We start from the raw sequence: 27,168 nt of genomic DNA on the forward strand, positions 1-27,168 counted from the left end.
CATGTTACCACAACATCTATACCCTCAGTCCTATTACATGTTACCACAACATCTATACCCTCAGTCCTATTACATGTTACCACAACATATATACCCTCAGTCCTATTACATGTTACCACAGCATCTATACCCTCAGTCCTATTACATGTTACCACAACATCTATACCCTCAGTCCTATTACATGTTACCACAACATCTATACCCTCAGTCCTATTACATGTTACCACAACATCTATACCCTCAGTCCTATTACATGTTACCACAACATATATACCCTCAGTCCTATTACATGTTACCACAACATCTATACCCTCAGTCCTATTACATGTTACCACAACATCTATACCCTCAGTCCTATTACATGTTACCACAACATCTACACTCAGTCCTATTACATGTTAACACAACATCTATACCATCAGTCCTATTACATGTTACCACAACATATATACTCTCAGTCCTATTACATGTTACCACAACATCTATACCCTCAGTCCTATTACATGATACCACAACATCTATACCCTCAGTCCTATTACATATTACCACAACATCTATACCCTCAGTCCTATTACGTTACCACAACATCTATACCCTCAGTCCTAATACATGTTACCACAACATCTATACCCTCAGTCCTATTACATGTTACCACAACATCTATACCCTCAGTCCTATTACATGTTACCACAACATCTATACCCTCAGTCATATTACATGTTACCACAACATCTATACCCTCAGTCCTAATACATATTACTACATCTATACCCTCAGTACTATTACATGTTACCACAACATCTATACCCTCAGTCCTATTACATGTTACCACAACATCTATACCCTCAGTCCTATTCATGTTTCATCTATACCCTCAGTCCTATTACATGTTACCACAACATCTATACCCTCAGTCCTATTACATGTTACCACAACATCTATACCCTCAGTCCTATTACATGTTACCACAACATCTATACCCTCAGTCCTAATACATATTACTACATCTATACCCTCAGTACTATTACATGTTACCACAACATCTATACCCTCAGTCCTATTACATGTTACCACAACATCTATACCCTTAGTCCTATTACATGTTACTACATCTATACCCTCAGTCCTATTACATGTTACCACAACATCTATACCCTCAGTCCTATTACATGTTACCACAACATCTATACCCTCAGTCCTATTACATGTTACCACAACATCTATACCCTCAGTCCTATTACATGTTACCACAACATCTATACCCTCAGTCATATTACATGTTACCACAACATCTATACCCTCAGTCCTAATACATATTACTACATCTATACCCTCAGTACTATTACATGTTACCACAACATCTATACCCTCAGTCCTATTACATGTTACCACAACATCTATACCCTCAGTCCTATTACATGTTACTACATCTATACCCTCAGTCCTATTACATGTTACCACAACATCTATACCCTCAGTCCTATTACATGTTACCACAACATCTATACCCTCAGTCCTATTACATGTTACCACAACATCTATACCCTCAGTCCTAATACATATTACTACATCTATACCCTCAGTACTATTACATGTTACCACAACATCTATACCCTCAGTCCTATTACATGTTACCACAACATCTATACCCTTAGTCCTATTACATGTTACTACATCTATACCCTCAGTCCTATTACATGTTACCACAACATCTATACCCTCAGTCCTATTACATGTTACCACAACATCTATACCCTCAGTCCTATTACAGGTTACCACAACATATATACCCTCAGTACTATTACATATTACTACATCTATACCCTCAGTCCTATTACATGTTACCACAACATCTATACCCTCAGTCCTATTACATGTTACCACAACATCTATACCCTCAGTACTATTACATGTTACTACATCTATACCCTCAGTCCTAATACATATTACTACATCTATACCCTCAGTCCTATTACATGTTACCACAACATCTATACCCTCAGTCCTATTACATGTTACTACATCTATACCCTCAGTCCTATTACATGTTACCACAACATCTATACCCTCAGTCATATTACATGTTACCACAACATCTATACCCTCAATCCTATTACATGTTACTACATCTATACCCTCAGTACTATTACATATTACTACATCTATACCCTCAGTCCTATTACACGTTACCACAACATCTATACCCTCAGTCCTATTACATGTTACCACAACATCTATACCCTCAGTCCTATTACATGTTACTACAACATCTATACCCTCAGTCCTATTACATATTACTACATCTATACCCTCAGTCCTATTACATGTTACCACACCATCTATACCCTCAGTACTATTACATATTACTACATCTATACCCAAAGTACTATTACATGTTACCACAACCAGGTGGATCTGTCAGTGTTTTCCCTAGCTGAGTCTATGTGTGTGCAAATTACAACATATTACCCATTTATGACTAGAGGGAATAGGGTTCCTTCTGAGGCTCAGACTATCTAGTTAATTAATGGAGGATCCCAGCCTGTCCTGTCAAGGTGCTGGTTTCCACTTTTCACCTGACTGTGCTATCTTCCACACCCATACACAAACACAGACACACACACAGACACACACACGGTGCTGGTTTCCACCTGGCTCTGCTATCTAACACGCATGGCTAGCTGCCTGGATCACTGACTGTCTGTGTTTGGAGATGTGTGATTGTTTGCGTGTGCGTATGTGTGTGTGTGTGCGATTGTGTGTGTGTGCGTGTGTGTGTGTGCGTGTGTGTATGAGGTGTGAGGTGTGTGTATGTGTTATTGTGCGTTTCTGTCATCTCTGTCAGCTTTTCACACATCATCTGTCGCTGCAGCCGAGCCCAATTACTCTCTGCTACTCCTCTCATCCTTCACTCCCTCGCTCCCTTCCTCCTCCCTCTCTGAGAAACACTAATGTGGCCCTATAAGCATTACTCCCTTCTACTCTGGCCTTCCTTCCTTCCTTCCTCCCTTCCTTCCATCCTTCCTTCCTCCCTCCCTCCCTCCCTACCTCTCTAGATCCTTCCTCCCTCCCTCCCTACCTCCCTAGATCCTTCCTCCCTCCCTCCCTACCTCCCTAGATTCTTCATCCCTCCCTCCCTATCTCCCTAGATCCTTCCTCCCTCCCTCCCTACCTCCCTAGATCCTTCATCCCTCCCTCCCTCCCTCCCTAGATCCTTCCTCCCTCCCTCCCTCCCTCCCTAGATCCTTCCTCTCTCCATCCCTACTTCCCTAGATCCTTCCTCCCTCCCTCCCTCCCTCCCTAGATCCTTCCTCCCTCCCTCCCTCCCTACCTCCCTAGATCCTTCCTCTCTCCCTCCCTACCTCCCTAGATCCTTCCTCTCTCCCTCCCTCCCTCCTTAGATCCTTCCTCCCTCCCTTCCTCCCTCCCTCCCTCCCTAGATCCTCCCTCCCTCCCTCCCTAGATCCTCCCTCCTCCCTTCCTCCCTCATTCCCTCCCTCCCTAGATCCTCCCTCCCTCCCTCCCTCCCTAGATCCTTCCCTCCCTCCCTCCCTCCCTAGATCCTTCCTCCCTCCCTCCCTCCCTACCTCTCGCTCTGAGAAACACTAGACAGGCACTGCCAGCAGGAGGAACATATTCATTTACCTAAATTGCCAGATCTACATATCTACATCAGATTATAATAGTTGTTGAACCACTCTATGTATAAATATTATTAGACAGGATGGTTAACCGTATGTGATAAATTGTCAATATGAAATCTCCGCTTGGAGATGATATTCATTATGATAAACGGTAGGTTGGCATAAAGTTATGTTCAGCTCATAACTGTTCTTTTTCTCTCTCGTCTGGTCAAATCAAGAGTGTTAAAACAACACTCCATCTGGACATTCTCTCCCTTTCTCTCTCTCTCTCTCTGTCACAATACGATATAATCTTACATTTTAGTCATTTAGCAGACGCTCTTATCCAGAGCGACTTACAGTTAGTGAATACATATTTTTTTATACTGGCCCCCCGTGGGAATCGAACCCACAACCCTGGCGTTGCAAACGCCACGCTCTATCAACTGAGCTACATCCCTGCCGGCCATTCCCTCCCCTACCCTGGGCCAATTGTGCGCCGCCCCATGGGTCTCCCGGTCGCGGCCAGCTGCGACAGAGCCTGGATTCGAACCAGGATCTCTAGTGGCACAGTTAGCACTGCGATGCAGTGCCTTAGACCACTGCGCCACTCAGGAGTACCAAATGGCATTTAAATCTTCTTACATCATTATATTTTATCTGGGTGTTGTTCAAACATAGCTATAGCGTTTTCAAATGGTACTCAAGTAGATTTGAACCTGCGATCTGCCATCTTCAAGCCCTGTAGACTACTTAGTCTGTTTGCGCCACCAGGATCCTAATGTTTCTAGTGGAATTCCCTTTGTACTGAAATCCTTAAGTTATGATCCAAACTATGACTATATGTCTTAGTACATATGCACACCTATGTACATATTTTGTTATATGCCCACAATGTTACCACAACTTAAAGAAATGTGTTAGGAACTATTAAAGAACTAAATAATTAAATAGTTCTGGGATTGTTCTTGTAACATCAGGTGAATGTTTTTTGCACCCTCAAATAAACATTGTATAATCATCAGCACAACTAGAGAGTTTTTGTGTTTTGGGAACATATCTTTTGTATGTCCCCACAATGTTCCCACCACGCTGTTCCCACAACCCAAAAAATAATAATTCTGGGAACCTTTAAAGAACAGATTAAATGTGTTCTGGGAACTTTCCCAGAACCAACACAAAAAACACAGCAGAGCAACTTCTCTATAATATAGTTTGCACATATACAACATGTACAATCAACAATGATATACAGGACCAAAAACCAAATGATGTGCAAAGGCTTAAATACATTACATTACGTATACATGTTGTGTACATGCTACATTGCGCCTAGCCACATTACAGTCTTAAAGCCAAACTGCCAGAACAGCTGTATCTGGGATGAGTTTACAACACGTAGGATCAATAATAATATAGCGTACCACAGTAGAGAAACGTATATAGTCCACTCTGGACATGTGTGCATGTTTAACATGACAAGTATAAATCAACAACAGTCTCTACCTCAACACTGCCTAATCAAAGCTTACTGGCTGGTTGGGGATTCTGTCAGTAGCTGCATTGCATAGATCCTGATGTATGTTTAAGGTGCAGCTAGGTCCTGTTTCTGTTTTCTGTTCTGGTTACAATGTCAATACAGTGTCAAAAAAGGAGGACGTTGACGACGTGAAACTTGTGGATGTAAGATGGTTATCTAGACAAGGAAAACTGAGGAGAGAGAGAGAGAGAGAGAGAGAGAGAGAGAGAGAGAGAGAGAGAGAGAGAGAGACAGAGAGAGAGAGAGAGAGAGAGAGAGAGGGAGAGAGAGAGAGAGAGACAGACATAGAGATGAGAGAGAGAGAGAGAGAGAGAGAGGAGAGAGACAGACAGACAGACAGACAGACAGACAGACAGACAGACAGATAAGAGAGATAAGAGAGATAAGAGAGAGAGAGAGAGACAGAAGACGACAGACAGGATAACATAGAGCACTATGGAACTGTTTTTATTTTTTTATTTTTTTATTTCACCTTTATTTAACCAGGTAAGCCAGTTGAGAACAGGTTCTCATTTACAACTGCGACCTGGCCAAGATAAAGACAACACAGAGTTACATATGGGGTAAAAAAAACATAAAGTCAGAAATACAACAGAAAATATATATACAGTGTGTGCAAATGTAGCAAGTTATGGAGGTAAGGCAATAAATAGGCTATAGTGCAGAATAATTACAATAGTATTAACACTGGAATGCTAGATGTGCAAGAGATGATGTGCAAATAGAGATACTGGGGTGCAAAAGAGCAAAATAAATAACAATATAGGGATGAGGTAGTTGGGTGGGCTAATCTCAGATGGGCTGTGTACAGGTGCAGTGATCGGTAAGGTGCTCTGACAACTGATGCTTAAAGTTATTGAGGGAGATAAGAGTCTCCAGCTTCAGAGATTTTTGCAATTCGTTCCAGTCATTGGCAGCAGAGAACTGGAAGGAATGGCGGCCAAAGGAGGTGTTGGCTTTGGGAATGACCAGTGAGATATACCTGCTGGAGCGCAGACTACGGGTGGGTGCTGCTATGGTGACCAATGAGCTAAGATAAGGCGGGGATTTGCCTAGCAGTGATTTATAGATGGCCTGGAGCCAGTGGGTTTGACGACGAACATGTAGTGAGGACCAGCCAACAAGAGCGTACAGGTCACAGTGGTGGGTAGTGTATGGGGCTTTGGAGACAAAACGGATGGCACTGTGATAGACTACATCCAATTTGCTGAGTAGAGTGTTGGAGGCTATTTTGTAAATGACATCGCCGAAGTCAAGGATCGGTAGGATAGTCAGTTTTACGAGGGCATGTTTGGCAGCATGAGTGAAGGAGGCTTTGTTGCGAAATAGGAAGCCGATTCTAGATTTAACTTTGGATTGGAGATTCTTTATGTGAGTCTGGAAGTTGAGTTTACAGTCTAACCAGACACCTAGATATTTGTAGTTGTCCACATACTCTAGGTCAGACCCGTAAGAGTGGTGATTCTAGTCGGGTGGGCGGGTGCTAGCAGCGTTCGATTGAAAAGCATGCATTTAGTTTTACTAGTGTTTAAGAGCAGTTGAAGGCTACTGAAGGATTGTTGTATGGCATTGAAGCTCGTTTGGAGGTTTGTTAACACAGTGTCCAATGAAGGGCCAGATGTATACAAAATGGTGTCGTCTGCGTAGAGGTGGATCTGAGAGTCACCAGCAGCAAGAGCGACATCATTGATATACACGGAGAAAAGTGTCGGCCCAAGAATTGAACCCTGTGGCACCCCCACAGAGACTGCCATAGGTCCAGACAACAGGCCCTCCGATTTGACACACTGAACTCTATCTGAGAAGTAGTTGGTGAACCAGGCGAGGCAGTCATTTGAGAAACCAAGGCTATTTAGTCTGCCAATAAGAATGCGGTGGTTGACAGAGTCGAAAGCCTTGGCCAGGTCGATGAAGACGGCTGCACAGTACTGTCTATTATCAATCGTGGTTATAATATCGTTTAGGACCTTGAGCGTGGCTGAAGTGCACCCGTGACCAGCTCGGAAACCGGATTGCATAGCGGAGAAGGTACGGTGGTATTCGAAATGGTCGGTGATCTGTTTGTTAACTTGGCTTTCGAATACTTTCGAAAGGCAGGGCAGGATGGATATAGGTCTGTAGCAGTTTGAATCTAGAGTGTCACCCCCTTTGAAGAGGGGGATGACCGCGGCAGCTTTCCAATCTCTGGGGATCTCAGACGTTATGAAAGAGAGGTTGAACAGACTAGTAATAGGGGTTGCGACAATTTCGGCGGCTAGTTTTAGAAAGAAAGGGTCCAGATTGTCTAGCCCAGCTGATTTGTAGGGGTCCAGATTTTGCAGCGCTTTCAAAACATCAGCTGTCTGAATTTGTGTGAAGGAGAAGCGGGGGGGCATGGGCAAGTTGCAGCAGAGGGTGCAGAGTTGGTGGCCGGGTTAGTGGTAGCCAGATGGAAAGCATGGCCAGCTGTAGCAAAATGCTTGTTGAAATTCTCGATTATTGTAGATTTATCGGTGGTGATAGTGTTTCCTAGCCTCAGTGCAGTGGGCAGCTGGGAGGAAGTGCTCTTATTCTCCATGGACTTTACAGTGTCCCAAATCTTTTTGGAGTTAGTGCTACAGGATGCAAATTTCTGTTTGAAAAAGTTAGCCTTTGCTTTCCTGACTGCTTGTGTATATTGGTTCCTAACTTCCCTGAAAAGTTGCATATCGCGGGGGCTATTTGATGCTAATGCTGTACGCCACAGGATGTTTTTGTGCTGGTCAAGGGCAGTCAAGTCTGAGGAGAACCAGGGGCTGTATCGGTTCTTAGTTCTGTATTTTTTGAATGGGGCATGTTTATTTAAGATTGAGAGGAAATTACTTTTAAGGAACAACCAGGCATCCTCTACTGACGGAATGAGATCTATATCCATCCAGGATACCTGGGCCAGGTCAATTAGGAAGGCCTCCTCGCTAAAGTGTTTTAGGGAGCGTTTGACAGTGATGAGGGGTGGTCGTTTGACCGCAGACCCGTTACGGACGCAGGCAATAAGGCAGTGATCGCTGAGATCCTGGTTGAAGACAACTGAGGTGTATTTAGAGGGTATGTTAGTCAGGATGATATCTATGAGGGTACCCATGTTTAAGGATTTAGGGTTGTACCTGGTAGGTTCGTTGATAATTTGCGTGAGGTTGAGGGCATCTAGCTTGGATTGTAGGATGGCTGGGGTATTAAGCATATCCCAATTTAGGTCACCAAGCAGTACAAACTCAGAGGATAAATGGGGGCAATCAATTCACATATGGTGTCCAGGGCACAGCTGGGGGCTGAGGCGGGTCTGTAGCAAGCGGCAACAGTGAGAGACTTATTTCTGGAAAGGTGGATTTTTAGAAGTAGAAGCTCAAACTGTTTGGGCACAGACCTGGATAGTATGATAGAGCTCTGCAGGCTATCTCTACAGTAGATTGCAACTCCACCCCCCTTTGGCAGTTCTATCTAGATGGAAAATGTTATAGTTGGGGATGGAAATTTCAGAATTTTTGGTGGCCTTCCTGAGCCAGGATTCAGACACTGCTAGAACATCAGGGTTGGCAGAGTGTGCTAACGCAGTGAATAACTCAAACTTAGGAAGTAGACTTCTGATATTTATGTGCAAGAAACCAAGACTTTTGCGATTACAGAAGTCATCAAATGATAGCTCCTGGGGAGTAGGAGTGATACTGGGGGCTACAGGCCCTGGGTTAGCCTCTACATCACCAGAGGAACAGAGGAGGACTAGAATAAGGATACGGCTAAAGGCTTTAAGAACTGGTCTTCTAGTGCGTTGGGTACATAGAATAAAGGGGGGCAGATTTCCGGGTGTTATAGAAAAGATTCAGGGCATTATGTACAGACAAGGATATGGAAGGATATGAGTAAAGTGGAGGTAAACCTAAGCGTTGGGTAACAATGAAAGAGATAGTATCTCTAGAGGCATCAATTGAGTCGGTCTCTGAGTGTATGGGCGGAGGGACAAAGGAGCTAACTAAGGCAGGTTTAGCTAGGCTGGGGGGTCTACAGTGATATAGTACAATTAGAAATAACCGAAACAACAATAAACTAACCATGTTTGGGCTGAGGCTAAACATAAACAGGATGTAGTACCGTAAAAAGGAACAGTCCAGCAGATATCAGCTGTATAGCTGAGTTATCATAAGGTCCGGTGGTGAAGCGCTAGTGAGTAAGAGGCCACGGCTAGCGTGTGCTACGTCCGTTTTGTTGTAGCCAGCTGGTAGCGATGAATCCGGAGTTAAAGGTCCAGTGAATTCAGTGATTCCGGCGGAAAAACTGATATGTTCTGGGTCGATAACGCTGTGCAGACTGGCCGAATATCCGGTGATCAATGTCCAGTGATTAAAAATTAATCCCGCGGAAAAAAAATCCAATATTCTGGGTGCAACATCGCTAGCTGTGGCTAATAGCAAGTAGCTAGTTCAGTAGCTAGTTCAGTTTAGTGAGTAAGAGGCCACGGATAACGTGTGCTAACGGGCCAGGGCTAGCAGATGGATGGAATCTTCGTGGTTAACGTCGTAACCACATCAGACGATTTCGTCGGCAGACCAGTCGTGTAGGATCGGCGGGGCTCCGTGTCAACACTAGGTGGTCCCGTCCGGTTGATAGAGAGGTAGATAGCCGGGAGATGGGCCTAGCTCGGGATGATTAGCCAGACCACAGCGTCCGTTTTGTTGTTGTTGTAGCCAGCTGGTAGCGATGAATCCGGAGTTAAAGGTCCAGAGAATCAGTGATTCCGGCAGAAAAACTGATATGTTCTGGGTCGATAAGCGCTGTGCAGACTGGCCGAATATCCGGTGATCAATGTCCAGTGATTAAAATTAATCCCGCGGAAAAAATCCAATGATCTGGGTGAAACACCGCTAGCTGTGGCTAATAGCAAGTAGCTAGTTAGCTGGCTAGCTAGTTTCAACTGGAGACTCTAGATTCTAGATAAAAGGTAAGTCAATAATAGAATCCGTTCCACATTGAGTGAGGCGGGTTGCAGGAAAGTATATTTTGTAGAAGGATGAAAAATCTGATAGGGAAATATGTACGAAAAATACAAAAAAACAGGGTATTTACAGGCTATTTACAGACACACGACAGAAACAGGACTGCACTACTTCGCCATCTTGGATGTAACAGTATAGAGCCGCACATGTATTCTACACACACACACACACACACACACACACACACACACACACACACACACACACACACACACACACACACACACACACACACACATACACACACACACACACACACACACACACACACACACAGTATTGTGACCAACCCCCCTCTCCTCTTCTCTTAACGTCTCTTCTGTCTCTATTCAATCATAGTAAGTAAGTACAGCACATCATTGAGATCAATATGATGAGATCCCTCCCTGTCTCAAATAGAGAGAAGAATATATGAAACCTTATGATACTATTAACAGGAACCATTTCCATCCCCCTTCCAGTGTATTCATTGATGCCAAGGGAAGCCAGGCTTCCCCAAAAAATTGACCAAGAAAAAAATACAAAAACATATTAAATAATTGATCTTTCGTCTCTCTAATGTTCCTTCAATTCGCAGAGGCTGAATGTATCTCACCGGAGAACGCTTCCGAGCTAAGCGAAACAGCGCCCCCTCTGTCTCTCTACGTGTAGGCCATCAATCTGACGCTGTCTGGTCCAAACAGAGTATGACATTGTTGCCGCCGATATCATTGAATGGAATGCAAGGGAAGCCAGCAAGCATTTGGCCTCCCCTGATATATAAAAAAAATAAAAAATGTGCCAATCAGCGTTGAGCTAAACTGAGCGAGCTCAACTGTGAATGGTCCTGGCACAACAACAAAAAGGTGCCAAGGGAAGCCAGCTTGGATTTTGGCATCACTCCTATCAAAACGTCATTGGCAAAAACAACTTGAATTGTTGCATCTCGTTGTGTTGTTGTCCTCCGGTGGCGAGCTAGCTAGCTAGCTGAAGTTGTCCCTTTCCTAAATTAGCCATGGATGGAAATAGGGATTTGGACTTGTGGTTTTACTTAATTCTCCATACTGGCCAATGATTAAAACGGCGATTCTGATCCAACCATTAATTCATACATTGTTGTGCCCCTGACCTGAGAGTATGGTAGTTCAATATGTAGCTAGATGTAGAAGGCTAATGTTAACTAGCTAACATTGCCCATGAATAGAAGTTAGGCTAGCGAGCTAGCATTTTAGCCAGGTAGCCTAGGACAACACAAAATAAAAGCGTGTGCTGTATGACAGAGTCATAGAGCGTTTCGTCAACATGAAAGAGAGGAGGATGGCATTGGCATAGGGTGAAGTAGGGTGAGTCAACATATGTTTCTACTTGCACGAACGCGCATGCACACAAACACACAAACACACACGCACACATAGATTAGAACCATGGACAGCCACATCATATTTAGCTTACGTTGATTGGACTAAATAGTTTTTGGTCTTTTTTAGTTGTCACTGTTTTAGATTAAGCATATGATGATGTTGAAATATTGAAGTTTAAATAATGCTGGAATAGTGGAGGCAGCTCCTGTTTTCTTTGCGACTTGCGGTAACGCTCTGTGGTTCTAAATCAATAGTTGTTTAGTGGTCTGAAAAATACGGAAACATGACCTTGTTTGACCATGCTGTAGGACATGTAACTGTCTGTTACTGTACATACAATATGCTTTGTGGACTTCACCAGACAGAGGTTGCTCTCTGGTTTTGTGATAAAACAAAGGTGTGGTTGAATTTATTCTGCCACTGTGTCTTCTTATTGTCTCTGCCTTTAGGCCTCTATATCACGGACGCAAGGCATGTGAATTAACAGATTATAGAGCAAACAACGCAATTATCACAACACATAGGTTGTAATATGGCTTCCCCAGTGATTTTACCCACACACCGCTACTGCCCCCTTCACCTCTATCTCTCTCCATACGTTCTAGGTATCCCCCTTCATCTCTATCTCTCTCCAAACCTTCTAGGTATTCTCCTTCACCTCTATCTCTCTCCATACCTTCTAGGTATCCCCCTTCACCTCTATCTCTCTCCATACCTTCTAGGTATCCCCCTTCATCTCTATCTCTCTCCAAACCTTCTAGGTATCCTCCTTCACCTCTATCTCTCTCCATACCTTCTAGGTATCCCCCTTCACCTCTATCTCTCTCCAAACCTTCTAGGTATCCCCCTTCACCTCTACCTCTCTCCATACCTTCTAGGTGTCCTCCTTCACCTCTATCTCTCTCCATACCTTCTAGGTATCCCCCTTCATCTCTATCTCTCTCCAAACCTTCTAGATATCCCCCTTCACCTCTACCTCTCTCCATACCTTCTAGGTATCCCCCTTCACCTCTATCTCTCTCCATACCTTCTAGGTATCCCCCCTTCACCTCTATCTCTCTCCATACCTTCTAGGTATCCCCCTTCACATCTATCTCTCTCCATACCTTCTAGGTATCCCCCTTCACCTCTATCTCTCTCCATACCTTCTAGGTATCCCCCTTCACCTCTATCTCTCTCCATACCTTCTAGGTATACCCCTTCACCTCTATCTCTCTCCATACCTTCTAGGTATCCCCCTTCACATCTATCTCTCTCCATACCTTCTAGGTATCCTCCTTCACCTCTATCTCTCTCCATACCTTCTAGGTATCCCCTTCACATCTATCTCTCTCCATACCTTCTAGGTATCCCCCTTCACCTCTATCTCTCTCCATACCTTCTAGGTATCCCCCTTCACCTCTATCTCTCTCCATACCTTCTAGGTATCCCCCTTCACATCTATCTCTCTCCATACCTTCTAGGTATCCCCCTTCACATCTATCTCTCTCCATACCTTCTAGGTATCCCCCTTCACCTCTATCTCTCTCCATACCTTCTAGGTATCCTCCTTCACCTCTATCTCTCTCCATACCTTCTAGGTATCCCCCTTCACCTCTATCTCTCTCCATACCTTCTAGGCATCCCCCTTCACATCTATCTCTCTCCATACCTTCTAGGTATCCCCCTTCACCTCTATCTCTCTCCATACCTTCTAGGTATCCCCCTTCACCTCTATCTCTCTCCATACCTTCTAGGTATCCCCCTTCACCTCTATCTCTCTCCATACCTTCTAGGTATCCCCCTTCACCTCTATCTCTCTCCATACCTTCTAGGTATCCCCCTTCACCTCTATCTCTCTCCATACCTTCTAGGTATCCCCCCTTCATCTCTATCTCTCTCCATACCTTCTAGGTATCCCCCTTCACCTCTATCTCTCTCCATACCTTCTAGGTATCCCCCTTCACCTCTATCTCTCTCCATACCTTCTAGGTATCCCCCTTTCCCTTTCCTTTCTATATCTCTCACCCATCAGCTGTCCCCTCTGCTTCCCCCTATATCCTTCTCCTCCTCTGCCTCCGCTCTCCCTCCCTCCCGCCCTCCCTCCCTCCTCTCCTCTGTGTGACCTTGACAGGACTCATTCTCTATTTTTCCATTCCCTCCATATTTTCCACTCCTCCTCTCTCTACAACTCTGTCGCCCCCTTTTTATCTTTCCTTCTTTCTTCATGCTTTCAACAGTACCACTCTCCTCTCCTACTTCCCAGAAGAGAGAGAGAGAGAGAAAGGGACAGAAGATGATGGCAGAGCAATAACAAGACCTCCCCCTCCTCTCTCCTCTCTGTCAGCTGATACAGTGAGAAGAGCTGTAGCAGAGAGAGAGAGAGAGAGAGAGGAGAGAGCGAGAGCGAGAGAGGGAGAGAGAGAGAGGGGGGAGAGAGAGAGCGAGAGAGAGCGAGAGAGAGAGAGAGAAAGAGAGGGGGGAGCGAGAGAGAGAGAGAGAGGGGGAGCCAGAGAGAGGGAGAGAGAGAGAGAGAGAGAGAGAGAGAGAGAGAGAGAGAGAGAGAGAGAGAGAGAGAGAGAGAGAGAGAGAGAGAGAGAGAGGGAGAGAGAGAGAGAGAGAGAGAGCGAGAGAGGGAGAGAGAGAGAGGGGAGAGAGAGAGAGAGAGAGAGAGAGAGAGAGAGAGGAGAGAGAGAGAGAGAGAGAGAGAGAGAGAGAGAGAGAGAGAGAGAGAGAGAGAGAGAGAGAGAGAGAGAGAGAGAGAGAGAGAGAGAGAGAAAGAGAGGGGGGAGCGAGAGAGAGAGAGAGAGGGGGGAGCCAGAGAGAGGGGAGAGAGAGAGAGAGAGAGAGAGAGAGAGAGAGAGAGAGAGAGAGAGAGAGAGAGAGAGAGAGAGAGAGAGAGAGAGAGAGAGAGAGAGAGAAAGAGCGAGAGAGAGAGAAGCAGCACATCATATAAATAACTCTATCCAGCCCCATGATGTCATCCAGCCTCTCAGTACACAGCATGATGGGATTGATAGTGAAGAGACTTCCTACTACACAGCATGATGGGATTGATAGTGAAGCGACCTGATCATTATCATACTGCAGGTCAAGACTATAACCATTACACTGAAGACGAGGACGTTCATTAAAACTTTTAATATAAATATTGTCTTTGTAGATTGATAGGCTTTGCCTGTAGCCTGTGTTTCTCAGTTTATTGACAGTATATGATCATAATTGCTCATGAATATATACAGTGTATATATATATTTTATTTTTATTTTATTAAATTTTCAAAAGGCAATCTGGGATTCAAACAACAAAGCGCCACCCCGGAGATTCACCCCGGACGGCAAGTAGCCTAGCAGTTAGCGCGTTGGGCCCAGTAACCAAAACGGTTCCAGTTGAATCTCGGGGGCCGACTAGGTGAAAGAAAACGTGTTGATCTACGCAAGGTACTTAACCCGAACTGCTCCAGGGTGGCCGTCAAACAATGGCTGATCCCTGGCCATGACCCCACTCTCCGAGGGTGTCTCAGGGGGAGTGGTCCATGTCGTACCATTTGTACGTGTGAAATAGGACAAATATAAGTACACCATAGTTGACCTTTAACAAAAAAAAAAAAAAAAAAAAGACAACAAACCCTGTGGTCCTGTATGGCTTGGTTGGATAAGAGCGTGGGCACTGGCAACACCAAGGTTGGTGGTTCAAATTCCCACAGGATCACATGCTAATAAAGTATGGGCTCACAGTACCGTAAGTCACTGTGCTGTAAATCACTGTACTGTGAGTTGCTCTGGATTAGAGTGTCTGCTAAATGGTATATATAATCCCAGTCACACATTCTCAACTAATGAGTTCTCTGACATAGTCAGGTCATGTTTTCTTTCTCTTTCTAAAGTAAAAACTCCTTTAGCTCTTTCTACACAGTTATCTTCCAATTCAATATGTGATTAGTCTTCTCACAAATCCCCAGTTATGTATCCTTCCACTAGGGACTGTACTTATTGCCCTTTCTCTCTCTCTCTCTCTCGCTCTCTCTCTCTCTCTCTCTCTCTCTCTCTCTCTCTCTCTCTCTCTCTCTCTCTCTCTCTCTCTCTCTCTCTCTCTCTCTCTCTCTCTCTCTCTCTCTCTCTCTCTCTGTGCTCTCTCTCTCTCTCTCTCTCTCTCTCTCTCTCTCTCTCTCTCTCTCTCTCTCTCTCTCTCTCTCTCTCTCTCTCTCTCTCTCTCTCTCTCTCTCTCTCTCTCTCTCTCTCTCTCTCTCTCTCTCTCTCTCTCTCTCTCTCTCTCTCTCTCTCTCTCTCTCTCTCAAATCTGACATCACCCCATTGAAGTTAAATGTAAAAGGGTTAGGGTTAGGGTTAGGGTAGGGACATCCCAAGGATTCCAGATAGCATTAACATTTAGAGAGTTTGGACATTGAGATTTATGCATTATGATTCATTTACATGACACTATAACATTCTATGGCAGTCATGTTAGCGCCCCATTAACATTGCATGGGGAATATTTAAACAATGCTACAGTATGTAACTGAATCAGTCCCTCCAGGATTCTGCGATTCTGCGATTGCAATAATTTTTTGCTAAATCAACAAATTCCCGCATATTATGCGAGGGCTTGCAAATTTGACCAATCCCTGCACTATTTCCACATTAAACAGTAAAATCATCGCAATATTATCGCATTAAACTGACCCATCGCTGCAGTACAAAAAAGAAGGCTTGCAATTTCAACCAACCACCGCACATTTACCCCATCATATGGTTCAATCACGCCAACACATCAACAAACCTTTTTACCTCCATCAGCGCATTTTCGCACCAAATTGGACAAAATCATTTCTATTGCCAAGCAAAATGTCAGAATTGCCGCAGCAAATCAAGCATTTTTGTCCACAAATGTCACAAAAAAATCCCACGGAAATCCAGGAGGGACTTACTGAATGTCTAGAATTAGAACATTATTCAAAATTCTTAAAAGTTGACCCCAACTCTCTAAATATTTGGATCTGGACCAGAGGGCTTTTTCTATGTCATCATTAGGTGCCAGGGCATAAGTAGGACATCTTTAGATATCTATAATAATCCCTCAGATATGAGCGCTGTATCCACAGACATGTACACTGATTGAATAAAGTTGTCTAAAGCTCATATTCATAGCTTTGCCATCTTTCCCCCGTCCCCCGTCTCTCCTCTCTCTCCTTTTCAATTCATCTCCCAAACAGACATGGACATTAGACACACGCCTCAGCAGCAACAAGTAGCAACAATCCCACAAATGTATTTCCAATTCTACATGAGTGAATTAACCATGAAGAGCAGGACGTCGTCAATTTACACCGGCAGGGCAACAATAACAGAGAGGTGAAGAACTCTCCCCGTCTCTGGCTGACGCCACTCTTCAACACCATATCACAGATCCTCCACGGCTTACCTGTGAAATACTAAATGGTTGCTTTAAAAATCCGTAAAGACGGTTCATCACCGTCTGCTTGTGTTCTCTGCTCTTTGTCAGTAGGGATCACTATAGGTTGTGTCCAAAATGACAGTTAGATAGTGACAGTGCACTCCTGTTGGCCAGGGCCCTGTGGAGACACATGGACCAAAGGATAAGGCTTCAGTGGCTTTGATCTCTGATCCAGGAAGAAACTCATTTTTTCTACTCTGACAGCTAGGAGTGAACCGGTACAATGGACTGTTGCCCTAGAATGAAGGAGTGAACAGGGTACAATGGACTGTTGCCCTAGAATGAAGGAGTGAACAGGTACAATGGACTGTTGCCCTAGAATGAAGGAGTGAACAGGTACAATGGACTGTTGCCCTAGAATGAAGGAGTGAACAGGGTACAATGGACTGTTGCCCTAGAATGAAGGAGTGAACAGGTACAATGGACTGTTGCCCTAGAATGAAGGAGTGAACAGGTACAATGGACTGATGCCCTAGAATGAAGGAGTGAACAGGTACAATGGACTGTTGCCCTAGAATGAAGGAGTGAACAGGTACAATGGACTGTTGTCCTAGAATGAAGGAGTGAACAGGTACAATGGACTGTTGCCCTAGAATGAAGGAGTGAACAGGTACAATGGACTGTTGCCCTAGAATGAAGGGGAGTGAACAGGTACAATGGACTGTTGCCCTAGAATGAAGGAGTGAACAGGTACAATGGACTGTTGCCCTAGAATGAAGGAGTGAACAGGGTACAATGGACTGTTGCCCTAGAATGAAGGAGTGAACAGGTACAATGGACTGTTGCCATAGAATGAAGGAGTGAACAGGTACAATGGACTGATGCCCTAGAATGAAGGAGTGAACAGATACAATGGACTGTTGCCCTAGAATGAAGGAGTGAACAGGTACAATGGACTGTTGTCCTAGAATGAAGGAGTGAACAGGTACAATGGACTGTTGCCCTAGAATGAAGGAGTGAACAGGTACAATGGACTGTTGCCCTAGAATGAAGGAGTGAACAGGTACAATGGACTGTAGCCCTAGAATGAAGGAGTGAACAGGTACAATGGACTGTTGCCCTAGAATGAAGGAGTGAACAGGTACAATGGACTGTTGCCCTAGAATGAAGGAGTGAACAGGTACAATGGACTGTTGCCCTAGAATGAAGGAGTGAACAGGTACAATGGACTGTTGCCCTAGAATGAAGGAGTGAACAGGTACAATGGACTGTTGCCCTAGAATGTGTGACTCCTTGTCAAGGCTTACTTCTGCTCTTCAGACATTTCAGATATACACTGAGTGTATAAAACATTATCTTTCCATGACATGGACTGACCAAGTGAATCGAGGTGAAAACTATGATCCCTTATTGATGTCACTTGTTTAATCCACTTCAATCAGTGTAGATGAAGGGGAGGAGACAGGTTAAAGAAGGATTTTTAAGCCTTGAGATAATTGAGAAATGGATTGTGTGTGTGTGCCATTCAGAGGGTGAATGGGCAAGACAAAAGATTTAAATGACTTTGAACGGGGTATGGTAATAGATGCCAGGTGCACCGGTTTGAGTGTGTCAAGAACTGCAACGCTGCTGGTTTTTCACGCTCAAGAGCTATATACTGTGTGTATCAATAATGGTCCACCACCCAAAGGACATCCAGCCAACTTGACACAACTGTGGGAAGCGTTTGAGTCAACATGGGCCAGGAACATTTTCGACACCTAGTAGAATTGAGGCTGTTCCGAGGGCAAAAGGGGGTGGGGGTGCAATTCAATATTAGGAAGGTGTTCTTAATGTTTTGTGTATTTCCTTGTGAAGAATGTTGAACCGAATATAATGGTGACTCAAGTGAAAGCCATGGTCGCGACTCAAATGAAAGCATTGGGTGCTTCCCCAATTGCACCATATTCCGTATATACTGTGGTGCACTACTTGACCAGAGCTGGGCCCTGGGATGTATGCTGATCTGTTAGGTGGAACCAAGCAATATGGTGGAACGCCGCGTCGGCCACACCCTGCCAGTTTCCCAACTCAATCCCTGCCTTTCCCCTTGGCCCTAACCCTGGGATGTATGCTGATCTGTTAGGTGGAACCAAGCAATGTGGTGGAACGCCGCGTCGGCCATATGTAATATAATGTGTTTTCATACTGTATCTCTATAAGAGGATAAACATATACTGCAGCATGTGAAGAAAATGAATAGAAAATTCAACCTTGTTGACTGAAATACTGATGAAAATAGATACCTTGTTGACTGAAATACTGATGAAAATAGATACCTTATTGACTGAAATACTGATGAAAATAGATACCTTGTTGACTGAAATACTGATGAAAATAGATACCTTGTTGACTGAAATACCGATGCAAATAGATACCTTGTTGACTGAAATACTGATGCAAATAGATACCTTGTTGACTGAAATACCGATGCAAATAGATACCTTGTTGACTGAAATACTGATGTAAATATATACCTTGTTGACTGAAATACCGATGCAAATAGATAACTTGTTGACTGAAATACCGATGCAAATAGATACCTTGTTGACTGAAATACCGATGCAAATAGATACCTTGTTGACTGAAATACCGATGCAAATAGATACCTTGTTAACTGAAATACCGATGCAAACAGATACCTTGTTAACTGAAATACCGATGCAAACAGATACCTTGTTGACTGAAATACCGATGAAAATAGATACCTTGTTGACTGAAATACCGATGCAAACAGATACCTTGTTGACTGAAATACCGATGCAAACAGATACCTTGACTGAAATACCAATGCAAACAGATACCTTGTTGACTGAAATACTGATGCAAATATATACCTTGTTGACTGAAATACTGATGCAAATATATACCTTGTTGACTGAAATACTGATGCAAATATATACCTTGTTAACTGAAATATCGATGCAAATAGATACCTTGTTAACTGAAATACTGATGCAAACAGATACCTTGTTGACTGAAATACTGATGCAAATAGATACCTTGTTAACTGAAATACTGATGCAAATAGATACCTTGTTAACTGAAATACTGATTAAAATAGATACCTTGTTGACTGAAATACTGATGCAAATAGATACCTTGTTAACTGAAATACTGATGCAAATAGATACCTTGTTGACTGAAATACTGATGAAAATATATACCTTGTTGACTGAAATACTGATGCAAATAGATACCTTGACTGAAATATCGATGCAAATAGATACCTTGTTAACTGAAATACTGATGCAAACAGATACCTTGTTGACTGAAATACTGATTCAAATAGATACCTTGTTGACTGAAATACTGATGCAAATAGATACCTTGTTAACTGAAATACTGATGCAAACAGATACCTTGTTGACTGAAAAAACTGTACACAAACGGCATGTCCCTGTGGGGCGAATATTGTTTGCCGTAGCTATGTCAGGCATTTAATTGCTGAGATTCTCCAACTTCTCCAAGGTTGAATAATATTTGTCAGAAAAAGAAGAAAAAAAATCTCACACAGGAGAAAATGTGTTTGAAAATGTGTTTGCTAAGAGATAATTCAATTGTGGAGTTACATGTTATAACTTTATTATATTATATTATATATTATATTATATATATATATATATATATATATTATGTATAGAGTTATACTATCCAAACAGATTCAATATGAGACAACCCTGAAAAACAAATAAGTTCTAATCTAACCTTCAAAAAATATTTCTGCCAGTTCAATGCCGTCCTGGACAGCTGCCAATCCTTGGTAAAATTATTTCTATAGCTGAAGTTAAGTTGAAACTTGAGGCCAATTTTCAAACAGACAGACAGAGTGCATCCCAAATGGCACCCTATTCCTTACATTGCAGCTGTTATACAGGTTGCTATTTGGGATGTACCGACAGACTGCATTTATTTCCCCAGTAGAGAGAGAGAGAGAGAGAGAGAGACCTCCTGCCAAATGTATGACCATATTAGAGACAACTATTTCACTCAGATTACACAGACCCACAAAGAATTCGAAAACAAATCCAATTTTGATAAACTCCCATATCTATTGGGTGAAATACCACAGTGCGCCATCACAGCAGCAAGATTTGTGACCTGTTGCCACAAGAAAAGGGCAACCAGTGAAGAACAAACACCATTGTAAATACATTTAAAATTTAGTCATTTTACAGACGCTCTTATCCAGAGCAACTTACAGTTAGCGAGTGCATACATTTTTTGATACTGGTCCCCCGTGGGAATCGAACCCACAACCCTGGCGTCGCAAGCGCCATGCTCTACCAACTGAGCTACACGGGACTACAACCCTTATTTATGTTTATTTATTTTCCCTTTTATACTTTAACTATTTGCACATCATTACAACACTGTATATAGACATAATATGACATTTGAAATGTCTTTATTCCTTTAGAACCTTTGTGAGTGTAATGTTTACTGTTAATATTTATTGTTGATTTCACTATTGTTTATTATCTACTTCACTTGCTTTGGCAATAAAGCCCTTTGAATTGAATTGAATTGAATTGAATGATATATTTTACTTTATAAGGACTGAATGCTAAGTTAAGGCTACCAAGCTTGCTAGGACAGAAGATATATGACTGCAACTTGGGGCGGCAGGTAGCTTAGTGGTTAAGAGCGTTGTGCCAGTAACCGAAAGGTCGCTGGTTCTAATCCCTGAGCCGACTAGGTGAAAAATCTGTTGATGTGCCCTTGAGCAAGGCACTTAACCCTAATTGCTCCTGTAAGTCGCTCTGGATAAGAGCGTCTGCTAAATGACCATTTATTTATTAATTAGCACTGAGGTATGAAGCGAGAGGTGTCAAAGCCCTTGAGCCCAACAATGGCAGGAGGGAGAGTTCCACAGCCTACCCCGCCCAAATGCAGAAGCCTTTGAAGCCCCCTCCAGCTGCTCAGAGGTTGTTAGCATACAGTGCCCTCTGGATGTAAAAAAATGATAAGGTACAAAAATAACCTCCTTATGGAAAATCAAGAAACACTTTTTGCTGACTATTATAAAAATGGGAACATAAGCAACTTAATCTTCCACACAGACCATCCCCTGGCATGGCACAGTGCTATACTAGCACACTACCCCTCTGTTAACCTAAATGCCAGAACTGGACAAGAACCTGACACCCTCAGCACACAGGGGGACAAACACATACCTGGAGGTGACAGCATTCCCTCCCCCATATGCCCCCCTAGGCACAACTACGACAACATAACCAACAAAAACGGGTCACAACTCCTGCAGCTCTGTCACATGCTGGGTATGTACATAGTCAATGGTAGGCTTCGAGGGGACTCCTATGGTAGGTACACCTATAGCTCATCTCTTGGCAGTAGTACTGTAGACTACTTTATCACTGACCTCAACCCAGAGTCTCTCAGAGTGTTCACTGTCAGCCCACTGACACCCCTATCAGACCACAGCAAAATCACAGTCTACTTGAACAGAGCAATACTCAATCATGAGGCATCAAAGCCAAAGGAACTGAATAATATTAAGATATGCTATAGATGGAAGGAAAGTAGTGTGGAAACATACCAAAAAACAATTAGGCAACAACAAATTCAATCCCTTTTAGACAACTTCCTGGACAAAACGTGTCACTGTAATAGTGAAGGTGTAAACTTGGCAGTAGAAAACTTCTCAGCTTCCCTATCAACTCAAACAATTTCAAACAGAAAATACAATTAAATTAATAACAATGACAAATGGTTTGATGAAGAATGCAAAAACCTAAGAAAGAAATTGAGAAACCTATCCAACCAAAAACATAGAAACCCAGAAAACCTGAGCCACCATGATGAATCACTAAAATAATACAGAAATACACTACGGAAAAAGAAGGAACAGCACGTCAAAAATCAGCTCAATGTAATTGAAGAATCCATAGACTCTAACCATTTCTGGGAAAAATTGAAAAACAAAAAACAACACAAAGAGCTATCTATCCAAAACAGAGATGTATGGATAAACCACTTCTCCAATCTATTTGGCCCTAAAAAAAAGAACAAACAGCAAAAACATATACATGATCTAATACAAATCTTAGAGTCAACTATTAAAGACTACCAGAACCCACTGGATTCTCCAATTAGATTGGACGAACTACAGGACAAAATACAAACCCTTCAACCCAAAAAGGCCTGTGGTGTTGATGGTATCCTACATGAAATTATAAAATATACAGACCCCAAATTCCAATTGGCTATACTTAAACTCTTTAACATCATCCTCAGCTCTGGCATCTTCCCCAATATTTGGAACCAAGGACTGATCACCCCAATCCACAAAAGTGGAGACAAATTTGACCCCAATAACTACCATGGGATGTGCGTCAACAGCAACCTTGGGAAAATCCTCTGCATTATCATTAACAGCAGACTCATACATTTCCTCAGTGAAAACAATGCACTGAGCAAATGTCATATTGACTTTTTACCAAATTACTGTACAACGTATTCACCCTGCACACCCTAATTGACAAACAAACAAACCAAAATAAAGGCAAAGGCAAAGTCTTCTCATGCTTTGTTGATTTCAAAAAAGCGTTTGACTCAATTTGACTAAATGAGGGTCTGCTATACAAATTGATTGAATGTGGTGTTGGGGGAAAAACATACAACATTATGAAATCCATGTACACAAACCACAAGTCTGCGGTTAAAATTGGCAAAAAACACACATGGCTGTGGGGTGAGACAGAGATGCAGATTAAGCCCCACCCTCTTCAACATATATATCAATGAATTGGCAAGGGCACTAGAACAGTCTGCAGCACCCGGCCTCACCATAGTAGAATCTGCAGTCAAATGTCTACTGTTTGCTGATGATCTGGTGCTTCTGTCCCCAACCAAGGAGGGCCTACAGCAGCACCTAGATCTTCTGCACAGATTCTGTCAGACCTGGGCCCTGACAGTAAATCTCAGTAAGACAGAAATAATGGTGTTTCAAAAAAGGTCCAGTTGCCAGGAACACAAATACAAATTCCATCAAAAACCGTTGCCCTAGAGCACACAAAAAACGATACATACCTCGGCCTAAACATCAACGCCACAGGTAACTTCCACAAAGCTGTGAAGGATCTGAGAGACAAGGCAAGAAGGGCCTTCTATGCCATCAAAAGGAACATAAAATTTGACATAACAATTAGGATCTGGCTAAAAATACTTGAATCAGTTATAGAACCCATTGCCCTTTATGGTTGTGAGGTCTGGGGTCCGCTCACCAACCAAGAATTCACAAAATGGGACAAACACCAAATTGAGACTCTGCATGCAGAATTCTGCAAAAATATCCTCTGTGTACAACGTAAAACACCAAATAATGCATGCAGATACCTGCTAATGATCAAAATCCAGAAAAGAGCCGTTAAATTCTACAACCACCTAAAAGGAAGCGATTCCCAAACCTTCCATAACAAAGCCATCACCTACAGAGAGATTAACCTGGAGAAGAGTCCCCTAAGCAAGCTGGTCCTGGGGCTCTGTTCACAAACACAAACAGACCCCACAGAATCCCAGAACAGCAACACAATTAGACCCAACCAAATCATGAGAAAACTAAAAGAGAATTACTTGACACATTGGAAAGAATTTACAAAAAAACAAGGCAAACTTGAATGCTATTTGGCCCTAAACAGAGAGTATTAGTGGCAGAATACTTGACCACTGTGACTGACCCAAAATTAAGGAAATCTTTGACTATGTACAGATTCAGTGAGCATAGCCTTGCTATTGAGAAAGGCCGCCGTAGGCAGACCTGGCTCTCAAGAGAAGACAGGCTATGTGCCCACAAAATTAGGTGGAAACTGAGCTGCACTGCCTAACTTCCTGCCAAATGTATGACCATATTAGAGACACATACACTACCAGTCAAAAGTTTGGACAGACCTACTCATTCAAGGGTTTTTCTTTATTTTTACTATTTTTTATATTGTAGAATAATAGTGAAGACATCAAAACTATGAAATAACACATATGGAATCATGTAGTTACCAAAAAAGTGTTAAACAAATCAAAATATATTTTATATTTGAGATTCTTCAAATAGCCACCCTTTGCCTTGATGACAGCTTTGCACACTTTTGCCATCCCTCTCCCTCTCCCTCTCCCTCTCCCTCTCCCTCTCCCTCTCCCTCTCCCTCTCCCTCTCTCTCTCTCTCTCTCTCTCTCTCTGTCTCTCTCTACCTCTCCATCTCTCGCTCTCTCTGTCTCTCGCTCTCTCTCTCTCTCTCCCTCTCCATCTCTCTCTCTCGCTCTCTCTCTCTCTCTCTCTCTCTCTGTCTCTCTCTACCTCTCCATCTCTCTCTCTCTCTCTCTCTCTCTCTCTCTCTCTCTCTCTCTCTCTCTCTCTCTCTCCTCTCTCCTCCACCTTGAGACGCGTGGTGAATTTTAAAGCCAGAGTAGAGAGCACGCGGCCGTACCGGGCTATCGGTGGCGGGATTACAGACTAACAATCTGCCAGTCAAAGGCTACACGCTCACGTGAAGACAAACGCCTCAGGTAATGTCTGTGCAGCCAGGTGCCAATAGGGCTGGGTAGTAGTGGAATATTCAGCCTCTATCACTATAACATAATACCTCATTATCTGTCTCCTCCTCCAAAAAGCTTATTCAGTCTGTAGACTATTTGTAATTGTACTTGATATTACTCACACACACACACACACACACACACACACACACACACACATCCAATAAACAGACCGATAGTGGCATCATGGTCTTATCAGTCACACAGAGCACGAGACCATTATCTAACGTCTAAAGGAAATGAACAAAAAAAAAATGCCCCTCCTCCTTTGGCCATTTCTCTCTCTCGCCTCCTTTCTCTCCTTCCCTCGCTCTCCTGTAGCAGCAGCAGGTGTTATTGGGCTACTACGGACCTTCAGGTCTCGTCTAGGTGGTGATTGTAATTACCTCCCGGCCCCAGAGCGAATGAACGCGACACGGCCTAGTGGAGGTTATTGCGCTGGACAACTCCGCAAATCACGCATCACGCCTCCAAAACACGTGGGAGAGACTACTCCTAATATATGCCCTGTTTCTTTCACATCTTCTTCTTCTTCACCCAGTCATTGGTCCCTTCTTTCCCCCCTCTCTCTTTCTCTCTTTCATAAACGAATCCATAACGCGTAGCTTTTTTTTTTTTGCCAAATGTCGGCGTATGAAGAGGAGAGGATATCCTAGCCTCTTCCACACACACACTTGGTCATCATTGTGGATGCTGTTGTGACCTTGTGTTTGGGTGTCCTTTACTAGTGAATAGATGTCAAAATACCAAAGGAAAACGAACCGTCGGCAGGCAGACATCTATGCCTAACAACAAGTAGCTATTCTAGCCTACATTCATAAAGCATTGTGCACTGAAGAAAAACGGAAGGTTAGTTTATAAATAACGCTGACATGATATCGGAAATGATGAATGCCTTTTACAAGAGTAACCTATAGCCCTACAATGACAAATACTAACATCAGGCTGGATCATTATTAATATCAACGACAAGATGCCCTACAGATGTCCGTGACAATGACCCTCAACTTATCCCCAACACGTAACAACGATGATCATAACAGTATCGTAAGACAACCCGGTCCCCGTAACCCGGTCCCCGTATGCAAATACACACCTTGAAACTGACAGCCAAAGGAGTGCTCTTCGCAAAAGAGTGGAGAAATTCTTAAAATATTCTTACCTTTGCTATTGTTCTCTTCCCTATTCAAATACATGGCTATAAATTCACTCCTGGGCTATCTGACGGCGTTGTGTCAATGGTAATGATGATTAGTAGTCCTCTTTGCCGTCTGGAGAACACACAACTCCTCTCTGATTGCGGGTTTTGTTGTAGCTGTTTTATTGTCTTGTTGCTCTGCGAGAGTGCTTCAATATCCTGTCCTCCTCCCAGTCAGTGCCTTCGCTTCGAGCAGGTAGCTATAGTCAGTTTGTCAGCCTCTCTCTCTCTCTCTCTCTCTCTCTATTTATTTCTTTCTCTCGGTGACGCTCGGAGAAGAAACAGCGGGTATAGTAAAGAGTGTTCTTAAAGAGTCTTGGGATGGCAACCGGGATGGAAGCATGACCAGATGCGCTCATATGCCTTATGTCTTTGATTTCTAACACAATTCATCTTTGTGGATGTTATACATCTAGTATTTAGCAAATTTCACTGCTCCTGGCTCCTAGTCCAATTGTACAAAACATCATAGGCAACAAAAAAAAAACGCGTGTTA

At 43.1% G+C, this 27,168-nt stretch overlaps 1 protein-coding gene across 1 annotated transcript in view; it reads right to left on the reverse strand.

Moving 5' to 3' along the window:
• LOC121540761 (synaptotagmin-7-like) overlaps positions 1-26,867 on the reverse strand; it is a 157,518-nt gene extending 130,651 nt beyond the window's left edge. Inside the window, exon 1 of the mRNA XM_041849834.1 lies at positions 26,637-26,867. Coding sequence (XP_041705768.1) covers positions 26,637-26,670 — 34 coding nt within the window. The 5' untranslated portion in view covers positions 26,671-26,867. The remainder of the gene's footprint in view (positions 1-26,636) is intronic.
• Between the last annotated feature and the right edge of the window lie 301 nt (positions 26,868-27,168).

This window comes from Coregonus clupeaformis, chromosome 26 (genome assembly GCF_020615455.1).
Source record: "Coregonus clupeaformis isolate EN_2021a chromosome 26, ASM2061545v1, whole genome shotgun sequence".
In the NCBI taxonomy this organism is placed as follows: Eukaryota; Metazoa; Chordata; class Actinopteri; order Salmoniformes; family Salmonidae; genus Coregonus; species Coregonus clupeaformis.